This window comes from Cervus elaphus, chromosome 8 (assembly GCF_910594005.1).
Source record: "Cervus elaphus chromosome 8, mCerEla1.1, whole genome shotgun sequence".
Lineage (NCBI taxonomy): Eukaryota > Metazoa > Chordata > Mammalia > Artiodactyla > Cervidae > Cervus > Cervus elaphus.
Window position 1 is genome coordinate 24,262,070 of NC_057822.1, and position 12,688 is coordinate 24,274,757.

Here is a 12,688-nt window from a genome sequence, read left to right on the forward strand (position 1 = left end):
GGAAGATCCCCTGGAGAAGGGAAAAGCTAAGTTTATAAATATGTTCTGGTGCTAGTTCTCTGGATTCTGTTCTTCCAAAAGGTGTTGATATTTTGGTTTTAGCCCGTAATTCATTTTGTTAAACTTAAAAGATGAATTCTGCTTGGCCTGCTGTTTTATAAATTAAAATTTAAGAACTGAAATTTACCCTCTTAATTTCTTTCTGAAGCTTTTGTTGAGAAGCAACTTGAATGTATTTACAAAATTTAGTGATGTCAAAGCCATAGATGTTTGCCTTTCTGGAGGTGAGAAGGGGGTTCAGTTGATTCACAACGGGAAGGGGAAACTTCCTCCTCCATATCTTGGACTCTAGTACTCATCGTGGACTTTGGAGTGAGCCAGATCGAGGCCCAAATCTTAGCCATATTGCTTAATAGCTTGTGATCCTGGGCAGTGAGCTTAATTTTTGAATCTTGCTTGTCCTGCCTGCAGCCTGCAGCCCTTTTTTTTTTAACCTTGATTTTTATTTTATCTTTATTCTCCAGCTTATAATGGGAGATTAGAATAAAAGTTGTGTATCTCTTTACCTCTGAGGTGTCTGCTTATATTTATAGAGTTCTTTAGTGCACATTTGTTTCTGAAACTGATTGCTTTGTTGTTACTGTTTTGTGTTTGTTGCAGGAAACCATTCCAAAATAACAGTAAATACGAAAAATGTATTTATTGAGTGCACAGGAACTGACTTTACTAAGGTAAATAAAACTTTTATTCTATTTTTGTTCTGTCCAGATAGATTTTTACCTCTGAGCTGAGACCATGTGACTAAACTTTTAAATTTGTTTGTTTTTTAAATGGGGCTGTATTTTAGAAATTTAGAAAATGAGAAAGGTGTTTGTATTCTGTACTTTGGTTGTAGTTGTGCTAAGTCACTTCAGTCTTGTCCTACTCTTTGCAGCCCTATGGACTGTAGCCCACCAGGCTCCTCTATCCATGGGCTTCTCCAGGCAAGAATACTGGAGTGGGTTGCGGTGCCCTCCTCCAGGGGATCTTCCCGACCCAGGAATCAAACCAGCGTCTCTTACATCTCCTGCATTGGCAGGCGGGTTCTTCACCCACTAGCGCCACTGGGGAAGCCCCTTGGCTATGGTGCTTTCATTCAGCTGACAAATGTTTAGTGAGCACCTCCTCTCTTTCTCCAATGCCATGAGTTTAACAATGAGTTACTTGTTCTTGATTTCAAGGAACTCATCGTCTTTGTGAGAGAATTAGCCACATACTTTAAAACAGTAAAACTGAGAATGGGATCCACATTATAATGCCATCTTTATAAGGAGTTCATCTTAGTTGGCTTAATTTGTACATTTTGTACTTTTGTGTACTTGGTAAAAAAGAATTAGGACCAGCTGGCTATAAAGTCTTACTTAGCAAACTGATAAAGAGTCTACACACACACAAATATATCTAGAACATACAGAATACTAGTTGTTCAGTCACTTTTTGTCACCGTGTTTTAGATTGGAACGTCATGATAGCTATTTTCTATAGCATAAGATTTCTTTCCACATGTTAAATAAGGTGTAGAGTTAGGTGGTAGTGAAGCAGATTAAGAAAGGTAGACTTGAATGGTTATAACTTCTATATATCAAATGTCGCTGGAGGAGGGCATGGCAACCCACTCCAGTATTCTTGCCCAGAGAGCCCCATGGACAGAGGAGCCTGGAAGGCTGCAGTCCATAGGGTCACAGAGAGACGGACACAACTTAAATGAATTAGCATCGTATGGCATACCAAATTACATTCAGATAAATAGTGTCAGGTAATACATAATACCTTTTCCTGTTAAAAACTTTTAAATTTGTACATTAGCAGACCTTGGTTATCTTTCCTGAAGTTTGTATATGAGTGTGAAGTATATAAAAAAGCAAAGCATGTATCCCAATAAGATTACCGTGTTTTTTCCTAAGCATTTCTTTTAATTTAAAAATGAACAAATCAATAGGGCCATCACTATGTGCCAAGCATTGTTCTGTGTATTTTAAGCACACACACACATACTCTTACACTCTTAATCCTTATATTAACCAAATGAGGCAGGAACTTTTATTATGTCTACTTAACAGACTAAGGTACAATGACAGTAAGTAACTTGCCCCAAATCAGACTGATGGTAAGTGATTGGGCCAGGAATCTGGAATCTGGCTGCAGAGGCTTATGGGACTGATAAGGTTTACTGCTGTTGTTAGCCATCTGTCTTTCTTGAAATTTGGTGAACCCAGGGGAGGAGAGTGGGGGAAATAAATGATTTGTCTCGGTCATGGATTGTAACTCTCAGAGAACTTCATAAATTCAGAACACCTGACAATAAGGTCAGGCCCATTCAAGCTCAGTTTTTATTCCACTTCTTTCTTTAAAATTTGTGTATGTAGGACCATTTTTAGATGTTTGGAGACTAAATTATATTAAATATTAATTCGTTTCCATTTGAGGGAAGAAAGGATTTTCATGTGTTCCCATAATATTTGATTTTTTTCCTTTGCAGGCAAAAATAGTTCTTGATGTCATTGTTACCACGTTCAGTGAATATTGTGAGAATCAGTTTACGTAAGTTCATTTGGTATTTTTATCAATGATGGCTTGTTGTTCTGAAGTCAAAGTACTAGGGCCTTGTGCTAAATGGAAAGATAAAAAATGCGGTTCCTGTAATTGGAATACATAATCTCTTTGGGGAGCTTAGACATGAATTAATAATGTAAAAGGTGATAAGTACTTTAAAAAGTTTCAGTGATGTTCTGGCTGTTTGTCAGGGCACATTACTGCTAGCTGAGCAGACCTCCTAGAGGCAGTGACAGGCTTTTTGTAAGGATCATTGGATTTGAGAATATAAACCTGGAGAAGTAGCAAAAGGAACAGCTGAACAAAGAGAATCATATATAAAAGCAAAGCATTATATCTTATATATACTAATAAGACTACTGTATTTGTTCCAAGGCTAAGTTTCTATATAAAAAATTACTTCCCAAACCTACATGGCCCTTAGTGTATGCTCACATCTTAGTTTATTCTACAGCATTGTAATCAGAATAAACGTACAACTGTAGAAGCATGACTGAAATTGTATGGGCAGTATTAGTTGGTCTTTTTTTTTTTTTCCAGTTGATTTGCATTTTAGTGGTTGTGTCAGTCAGCTTTCCTTGTATAACAACATGACTCTAGTAAAGCCTGGAATGTGTGTATCAGCATCAGCAAGGAGTTCATCGAGGATGTGTGCTTGGCAGGAGTGAGAGATAAACTGATCAAGGAGAGCCGCAGGAGCCACAGGAAAGAGAACAGTAATGTGGTGTATTGGGAGGATTAATCTACACAGCAGTGTGGGGACACAAACAGACTGTGTTGATTCTGCAGTTGTAGACCAAGTGAACGTTGTGTTAACCACACACATTTCTACAGTGTATGGCTCTTTTTTCCCCCTTAGGTTTTTGTTTTTATTTTTTTAATTCTGTTTCTGTCTTTTTGTTTTTAGGGTTGAAGCAGCTGAGGTAGTTTTTCCTAATGGAAAATTACATACCTTTCCAGTAAGTACAGAAGTGACTTGATGATGATGACTTTGCCAACAGTAACATCAATGATAATAGCTATAGAGTGCTTGTGGTCTTTCCACGAGTCCATCTACCCATCTACATGCCAGGCGTGACGCTATGTGCATCATGTGGACTTAATCTTCACATTAACCCTATAAGGTTGGGTGCCACTTGGCCCTTGACCTTGAGATGTTAAATAGCTTGCCTGTTACTGTTGGTGGAGTTAGTGACTTGCTTGCCTTATTACTAGTGGTGGAGCTAAGATTTAAGCTTGACAGTCCCAACACTATTTTATGCCACACTTCCCTCCTGACACACTCCATTATACCACAGGGATTATATGCTGTAATTCTTGTGGTTTATACCCTTATTAACTAGGTAACTGGGTAATTTATAGTTTCACCCCTTTTAAGGTTACACCGACTTGATAGACATGAGTTTGAACAAGCTCTGGGAGTTGGTGATGGACAGGGAAGCCTGGTGTGTTACAGTCCATGGGGTTGCAGAGAGTCGGACACAGCTGAGCGACTGAACTGAACTGAAGGTTACTCAGCCTTCCAAACTTAGTCTTTTCACATCTGATTTACCAATTGCGAAAGGCCGTCACTGTAACTAATAAATTACATCTGGATGTGTTAATAAAACTAATTTACTAGTAAGCACAATTACTGTGAAGACATGGGATCTTGATAAAAAATTCAAACTCGCATTCTTAAACAACTGAGCTTTTTTCCCCCAGGAGGGCTTCCCATACAAACGTGGCCGTTCTAACTCACTCTTTCAGTGTCACTGTCCGTCTGGTTCTGATTCAGTGAGGCCATTCTTTGATGAGCTCTTTGTCTTTGGATTTTTCACAATTCCTCTGTTGAAGAGCCTAGAATAATTTCTGCTATTTAGATGGTTTTTAGAGTAGATAAAACCTGCCAAGATCAAAACCTTCCCCTTCCTGAAAACATTAGTATTTGGCATAGTATATTATTCTAGAGTATTTATTATAATTCAAAATAAATGTATAACTGTAGAAAGAATTAGTCGCTCAGTCATGTCTGTCTCTTTGCGACCGTATGGACTGTAAGCCCACCAGGCTTCTCTGTCCATTGGCTTCTCCAGGCAATACTGGAGTGGGTTGCCATTCTCCAGGGGATCTTCCTGACCCAGGGATTGAACCTGGGTCTCCTGCATTGGCAGGCAGATTCTTTACTATCTGAGCCACTAGGGAAGCATAACTGAAATTTTGGGCTGTAGCAGTTTTTTGTTTTTTCAATTGATTTTAGTTACTGTTATCAGTTAGCCTTTTATGTAACTACCCCAAGGACTTACTGACTTAGGACAACAGTCGTTTGTTTGTATCATGGTTCTGTGGTCAGTTGGGTAGGTTCCTAGGCTCGTCCTGCCGAGCTCCTTCAGCTGGTTGGTAGGCATGGCGGCTGGATGACCTGAGTCGGCCTCTCTTTCATGTTGCTTCTTAGCAGTGGGGCGAACAGGTCAAATGTCTCGTCACCCAGCAGCCTAGCTTGGATTTCTTTACCTAGTAATAGTTGCATTCGGGTGGTAATGATGCTTCTGTTCTGAGAACTGCATTATTTAGAAAATTTTATATTGGGGTATAGCCAGTTAGCAAGCAGTGTTGTGGTAGGCAGCAAAGGGACTCAGCCACACATATACATGTATCCATTCTCCCCCAAACTCCCCTCCCGTCCAGGCTGCCCCATAACACTGAGCAGAGTTCTGTGTGCTGTAGGTCCTTGTTGGCTATCCATTTTAAATACAGCAGTGTGTACACATCCATCCCCAGCTCCCTAACTATCCCTGCCCTTCAGCCTTCCCCTGGCAACCATAATCTGAGAACGGCATTTTGATTAGCAGGACTCTGGTCCATTATCCTTATCTGAGTCCAAACAGGTGTCTAAATTTATGGCCCTTTTGCTAGTGGCAGTTACACTTCTGAGAATAATTCAGTGATAAGAAGTCCTCACAGGTAAAGCCTGGGTTTTATGTGTGTGTGTTCCTGTCTCACAGGGTAGGGTTGTGTACCGTTGGAAGGGGAGTGAGGACTAGTTCATCAGATGCACCCAGCCCGGCCGGCTCCTGGAGCGTGTTGATAGCTCGGACTGGAGCCTGGTTCCATTTCCCCCCCTTAAAAAAAAAAGATAGAAAAGGAATGACTCCATAACACTCTTGGATTTAGTGTGCTGGATAGTACAGTGCGACACATGAATTATTCTTTTTTGGTGATAAACACCTACTTGCATGAGATGAAATTGAAAGTCTTCAGCAGGGTTTGTAAGCAGTATAGAAATGGTGTAAGGCACCAGTGTTTTGCTAAGGAAAAGGGTGATTGACCATGTAAAAGCAAAGCATGTTTGGCATTTTGTAACATTTCCAAGCTTCCGGTTGTCTACCGAGTATCAATAGAATGTTCGTTTAGGAATATAATGTAGCAAATCATGTTCTGAAATACCTAGTTTACTTTTCATGTCTGGCTTTAATGACAGTTGCTTGGGAGGGTAATGAAACTGCAACAACAAATTGAATTAGAAAGAGGCTAAGGCTGTATCTGACAGGAGTGATTTAAGCTTCTCCAACTCTTTCTCTCTCTTAGGAACTGGCTTATCGAAAGGAGATGGTGAGAGCTGACCTAATTAACAGAAAAGTTGGGATCAGGTACACTCTGCATGCTTCATTTATTTATTTACTGTTGAACTCAAAAATGAAGTGCACACATGACTGCTTAATTTTTCCTGAATGAATGCTTAGAGAGGTTTTTCTGTCCCTTCAGAGAAAGTTAAGTAATGACAGAATCTCAGTTAGGATGTCGGGGGTCTTCTGAAATTCACAAAGACAGGTTGCTGTTTCAGGTAGTAGCATATTTTAAAACCAAATATAAACATGTTTTAAATAATTCAGTGACATTTACGGTTTGTACATTCCTGTTTCAGAGAAACTCCAGAAAATCTTGCCAAGCTTCTGACCAGGATGTGTTTAAAGTCAGAAGTCATAGGCGATGGGAATCAGATCGAGGTTGAAATCCCTCCGACCAGAGCTGACATTATCCACGCCTGTGATATCATAGAAGACGCAGCTATTGCTTACGGATATAACAACATTCAGATGACTCTCCCGAAAACGTACACCATAGCTAATCAAGTAAGATTGCACCCTTAAATAAACACTCCTTATTGTTAGAAACTGATTATTGAATGCCAGGAAGGCTTGGAGAGAAACAGAGCCTCGGAATTAAGCAGTCTTGGACATACTTCACTCTGAGAGGCATTTGCTGTGGAGAGGATACAAAACAGATGCCCCATTGATTAGAGTACGTTAAAAACCTGTGATGACTGACTCTTTGAAGAAAGACAGGTTTTGATTTTGGAGCCCTCCTTGCTTCTCTAAGTAGGAGGTTCATTTTCTGATCCTGGGCCTGAAGGCAGAATGGTGTGTGTGGGAGAGAGGGAGGGTTTGTACCTCTAAGGAGGGGTGTTCGGGGTGGTGGGGAGGGGATGGTGAGGTAGTGGGATAATGGTGGGACTACAGCATATTAGGGTGGGAGGGCAGTTTCTTTTAAATGACAAGTTTCCTATAAATTTTTTTTTTTTAAGTGGGAAATTTTATTGAGGTGAAATAATTTCTTCCCCCCAGTTTCCCCTAAATAAACTCACAGAACTCCTGAGACAGGACATGGCAGCTGCCGGATTCACTGAAGCACTTACCTTTGCTCTGGTATGTTGTACATGCATTTTCTGTCCTGCTGATGGTTTTCTTTAAATCTCCAGATTCCTTGTTCTGTGATGCTTTACATGAATTTATTAAGATTTACAAAATTCCCAAGCTCTAGAATAACTTTTGTAACTTAGAGATTGTATAACTTCTCACACAGAAACAAAGATTTATTTAGTCACAGAAAAGCGTGAAGGACTAAAACAGTATCTGAAATGACAGACGACAGTGTATTTTAGAGTTTCATGTCGTTGTTGAGGGCTCACGGTGAATTTCATAACCAGAGTTACTACATTAGAATTTTTAGTCTTGATTCAGTTGTGGTGTGCCCGCTAGATGCCGCCCTGGTTAAGGGCTTGTGGACTGTTCCACATTAAACTTGTTTCTTTGTCTTTGAACATGTTCACAAACATTTGCTTTGAGTTGAAAAGCTGACATAAAAGGCCTGAATCAGGAAATGAATTTTATTACAAAATCAGACGGAAATCTCCTTGCCCCAGCAGATTGACCATTTGAAGAGAAGGAAATGTGTGTGTAATTTGTAGTTTCTTTTTCTCTTTTGCTGAGCTTTTCTGTGGTGCCCACAGTGTAGTTCTTGAGGATTCAAGTCCGTTTCAGCTTAGCGACGTAGGGTAAAAACCAAAACAACCAGGAAAGCTCCCCCCAACTCAATTCCAGCCCTAAAATTCTCAGACTTTGATTTGCAGAAGAAAAGTAGTGGGAGTCACGACCAGTACATGGAGGGTTGGTGGGGTGATGCGGCCTGTCTCATGTCATTTTACTGACCATTTGTAATTCGTAGGATGTTCATGTTGGGAGGGACCTTCCAGACCTAGTCAGCTTAGTTGTTTCTCTGGCTTAGCAGGTCTTTCATTTAACAATATTTATGGAACATCTGTTATATGCAGGCACTGTACTGGTGAGGGAGCCTGGGACTGAGGGAGGATAAGCACCCGGCAAAGCATACACAGAGAGCAGGAGAACTGTGACCAAAATCTGGCCTTTTCACTTCTGGAGGAGTGCTTTTTGCTTAGGTCAGACTGTGAAGGAACGTTAGGTTTGAATACGGTGTTCTATATGGACCATACATACATATGCCGTCAGGAACAGCAATGATTTCATGTAAAATGATACACAAAAAAAATCGCATAAGGAAGTGTATTTTTTTTTTTTTAGAAGTGTGTTCTATTTTTTTAAATTACAGCAAGTGGCAAGGGAAGTGACTTTGTAAGTGCGTAGCCCCACGCATCTCAGGGGGAGCCCATGCTCTGCCTGCTGACCAGTACCTACACTGCAGAGAGAATGGGTCTGGCGTGAAGGGCTTTATGTCCGAGATTCCGTCTCTCAGGGCAGCCCTGTCAAGTAGGTGTTTCTGTCTCTCATAGCAGTTGATTGAGGTAACTTGTTCCACTCCACGCAGCCAGTTGGCTGTGCACCAGGGGTTCCAGACCAGGTCTGTCTGCACCCCAGGCCTGTGACTGATGGACTTCCACTAGGAGTCCATTCAGCTGTCCAAGGTTGTGTCAATACATTATCACAGTGCAGGGTGGGAGAAGTTAGGTGCTTAGAGAGTTTCAGATTTGTAGTAGCAGTTTTCCTATAAGAATGTCAACATTACGGATATTTATGGTTACATACTTTATGAGCAGACCTAAACATCACTGAGCCTTCTATATATCTAGTTTTGTATAAGAGTAACTAACAGCCCTTCTTTTTATAAAACTCAGCCCTTGATTTCCCAAGTGTAAATACCTCACACAGCATCATGATTTTTGCTGTATTTCCATACCAGTAGTAATATTTTCTTTTACGTTAGCTCACTTTTAAAACTAAAAACCTACTTTAACCTTATTATAAGAATAGTATTCATAAAAATTATGGGCTTCATTTACTTGATACATTTTTTCCTAGCATTTTAAACACACAAATATTAACATTTATAAACATTTCATCCTGTATACCCACTACTACCCCTTCAGGATACCTGATTTAAATTTCTTCTTATCTCTGTCCTTTGTCATCCATCATCACAATAAAGTGGAAGTCACTCAGATACCTAGCCGGGTAGCTGTGTGTCTGTGAGGCCGTTTTCATTTATACCGATAGTACTGGTTCTGTTTGAGAATAGATTGCATTGTGTAAATTGCATTTCCTAGTTGATTGGCCACATTGTATCTAAATCTTGTTTTAAAAATTCTTCCATGTTATGGAGGAAAAAATGTTTATTCCCAGTGTGCCTGCCACCGTTCCCCACCATTGCAGCTGTGGTGGTTCGGGAGCTCTTTTCTGCTGTGCCTGAATGTGTCTTCAGAATCTTTTCCAAAAGAGCGAGGCAGAAGTCTTTAGAACTGACCGTGGCATAAAATACATCTAAACCCATTCATTTTTTCTAAATAAAATACAGACCACTAGTCCTCGAGGACAGTTTTGTAGAACAGTGCAATGAACATCACCCAATGTTGGAAAACAGAAAAGAGTAATCTGATGATACATCAGTTTTCACGTTAATTTTTAAATTCAGAAAGTTAGCATTAAAATATGTGATAATTGTTTATTCTTTTTTTTTTTCAATATTGTGATTTCTTTTTTTGGGGGGGGTATGAATTTTATTTATTTTTTTCCCCATTTATTTTTATTAGTTGCAGGCTAATTACCTTACAACATTGTAGTGGTTTTTGCCATACATTGACATGAATCAGCCATGAATTTACATGTGTTCCCCATCCCGATCCCCCCTCCCACCTCCCTCTCCATCCCATCCCTCTGGGTCTTCCCAGAGCACCAGCCCTGAGCACTTGTCTCATGCATCCAACCTGGGCTGGTGATCTGTTTCACCCTTGATAGTATACTTGTTTCAATGCTATTCTCTCAGAACATCCCACCCTCGCCTTCTCCCACAGAATCTAAAAGTCTGTTCTGTACATCTGTGTCTCTTTTCCTGTTTTGCATATAGGGTTATCGTTACCATCTTTTTAAATTCCATATATATATGCATTAATATACTGTATTGGTCTTTATCTTTCTGGCTTACTTCACTCTGTATTAATTGTTTATTCATAATAGTGACTTATTACCATCATTAATGGGCTTCCCTGATAGTTCCAATGGTAAAGAATCTGCCTGCAGTGCAAGAGACCTGGGTTTGATTACTGGGTCGGGAAGATCCCCTGGAGAAGGAAATGGCAACCCACTTCAGTATTCTTGGCTAGAGAACCCCCTTGGACAGAGGAGCCTGGCAGGCTGCAGTCCACGGGGTCTCAAGAGTTGGACACAACTTAGTGACTAAACCACCACCACCAATCATCATTAATATCTTTTGATCACTTACTTTGTGCCAAGCATTCTATTTCTTTATCTCATTACATTTATTTGACTTGCTGTATCTCCTAGTCATTGAGTTTTATTTTTATAATTCTGCCTACCATCCTGGTTTTTAAGAGTGGGTGGTGAGTGAGTGGGTTTTGGTAGGTGAGTGCTTAGGAGTTTGTTCATGACCCAGAGCTTCATCAAACACGTATGCACAGAAGTTAAATGACATAACTCAGGCCACTTGAATTCTTCTCTCAGTTCCACCCACTGTTCTGCCACAGTCAGTGTGGATTTTGCGGAGGTTACAATAGTAGTCAAAACAGAAAGCTGTGTGAACACCAAGGAGGGAGAGAGAATTTCTTCCTGGAGTCATTAGGGATATTTTTGTGGGAGAGATGTCTTTTGAGCAGAATCTTGGTGGGAGGTGTGGCGACAAGTTGGGCAGGAAGGCATTTCGGGTAAAGGTATGGAAAAGTAAACAGTTCAGGGATTGAGAAGGGAATTGTCGGAGATTGGACTGGTAAGGTCAATGTAGGAGGGCCCAGTACAGGCTGTACCACCAACTCCACGTGAAAAATGTGCTTTAGCTCTGCACCATGGTTAGAACTCTTGGTAAGAGAACTATTAATGTTGAATTGCATCTGCTGTGGACCTGAATGTAATTGATACATGCTTATTCTTAGTTTACTGATTTATATCATCTGCATCGCCATGAGACCATTACAAGTTGTTACAGCATTAAATAAGATTTAGTCATTGTGTTTCCATATTGATCTATTTTCATGTATTCCTTAGTGCTCCCAAGAAGATATTGCTGACAAACTGGGTATGGATATCTCTGCAACCAAGGCCATCCACATAAGTAATCCTAAAACAGCCGAATTCCAGGTAAGGGTTTTAAGTAGATAAGAAAATGGGTAAAAACTGAGAGGCAGTACATGAGTTTTGAAGTCTCGTCAGTTTTATCTCAGGGGGCAGAATTTTAGAGCTTCTTTAGAATCTCTTCTTGGGTAAGTTTATGTTGGGTTCTTAGATACTTTGCTGACAAAACTTCTTAGGGCATTTTATAATCTTTTCTTGATTAGCTGTATAGGTGGTTCTTACTTGCTTAGTGCTAACTAGCCCAGCCATTCTTATCTCAAGTTTCCATTTCACAGTTGATTTTTTAAAAAAATATTTTCAGGTTTCACCTCTCTTCCACCCATTTATGAGTGAATCGGCACCTGTTCCCAGAGCCTCCATTAAGTCTTTCACTTTGAAATGAGTCATCATGCCAGTTCTAGACTCTGCTGACAGTGCCTTTCGCTGTGATTGTCTAGTGTATTGGCAGTTTCATGTCAAGGTTATGATACATATTTAAATGAGAGTGATATTCCTTTAGAAGTAAATGTTAAGTGATATACATTATAGATTAGTGCACAAACTACAAAAAGAGAGCATTTCAAAGTTACAATGTCTTATTAGTAAGTTTGAGTTGTCTTATCTTTCATACTTTAACAAGCTCACTCTTTTTTCTTGCGTATGCATATCTGTGGTTTGTTTGGGCTTCCCCCATGGCTCAGCAGTAAAGAAGCCACCTGCCAGTGCAGGAGACATGAGTTCGACCCCTGGGTTGGGAAGATCCCCCAGAGGAGGGCACAGCAACCCACTCCAGTTTTCTTGCCTGGAGAATCCCGTGGACAGAGGAGCCTTTAGAGAGGATCATGTCTATTAGATTCATTCTAGTATCAAAGGGGATTTTAGAATTGGAAGGAAATGCTTTAAGAAAATTTCATCTGAATTCTATGATTTGTGAGTTTCTTTGGATCTTGATTTTCACTTTTAAAAGTAGTAGCTGAATTAGTTCTTGACATTCTAAAAGTTCTAAAAATGTTAAAATTTAGATTTTTTTTTTTAAGTTAGATTTAACTAATAGGACTACCTACAAATAGAACAGGGAAGCCTGGTGCGCTGCAGTCCATGGGGTCAGAGGGAGTCTGACACGACTGAGCAACTGAAGAACAACTAAATGTGGCAGATTAGAGCTAAACTAAATAACTAATTTGTAATAATATGCATCAAGAACTTGAGTTCTGTCTCTGTATTCAGTGTTAGAACTTTGAAGA

General features: G+C 40.0%; 1 protein-coding gene across 2 annotated transcripts in view; it reads left to right on the forward strand.

Moving 5' to 3' along the window:
• FARSB (phenylalanyl-tRNA synthetase subunit beta) overlaps nt 1-12,688 on the forward strand; it is a 68,248-nt gene that overhangs the window by 17,666 nt on the left and 37,894 nt on the right. For both annotated transcript variants that reach the window (XM_043909884.1, XM_043909885.1), the window contains 7 exons: nt 661-731; nt 2,519-2,580; nt 3,500-3,551; nt 6,160-6,221; nt 6,497-6,704; nt 7,197-7,277; nt 11,379-11,471. In XM_043909884.1, the coding sequence (XP_043765819.1) occupies nt 661-731; nt 2,519-2,580; nt 3,500-3,551; nt 6,160-6,221; nt 6,497-6,704; nt 7,197-7,277; nt 11,379-11,471 (629 nt within the window). The remainder of the gene's footprint in view (nt 1-660; nt 732-2,518; nt 2,581-3,499; nt 3,552-6,159; nt 6,222-6,496; nt 6,705-7,196; nt 7,278-11,378; nt 11,472-12,688) is intronic.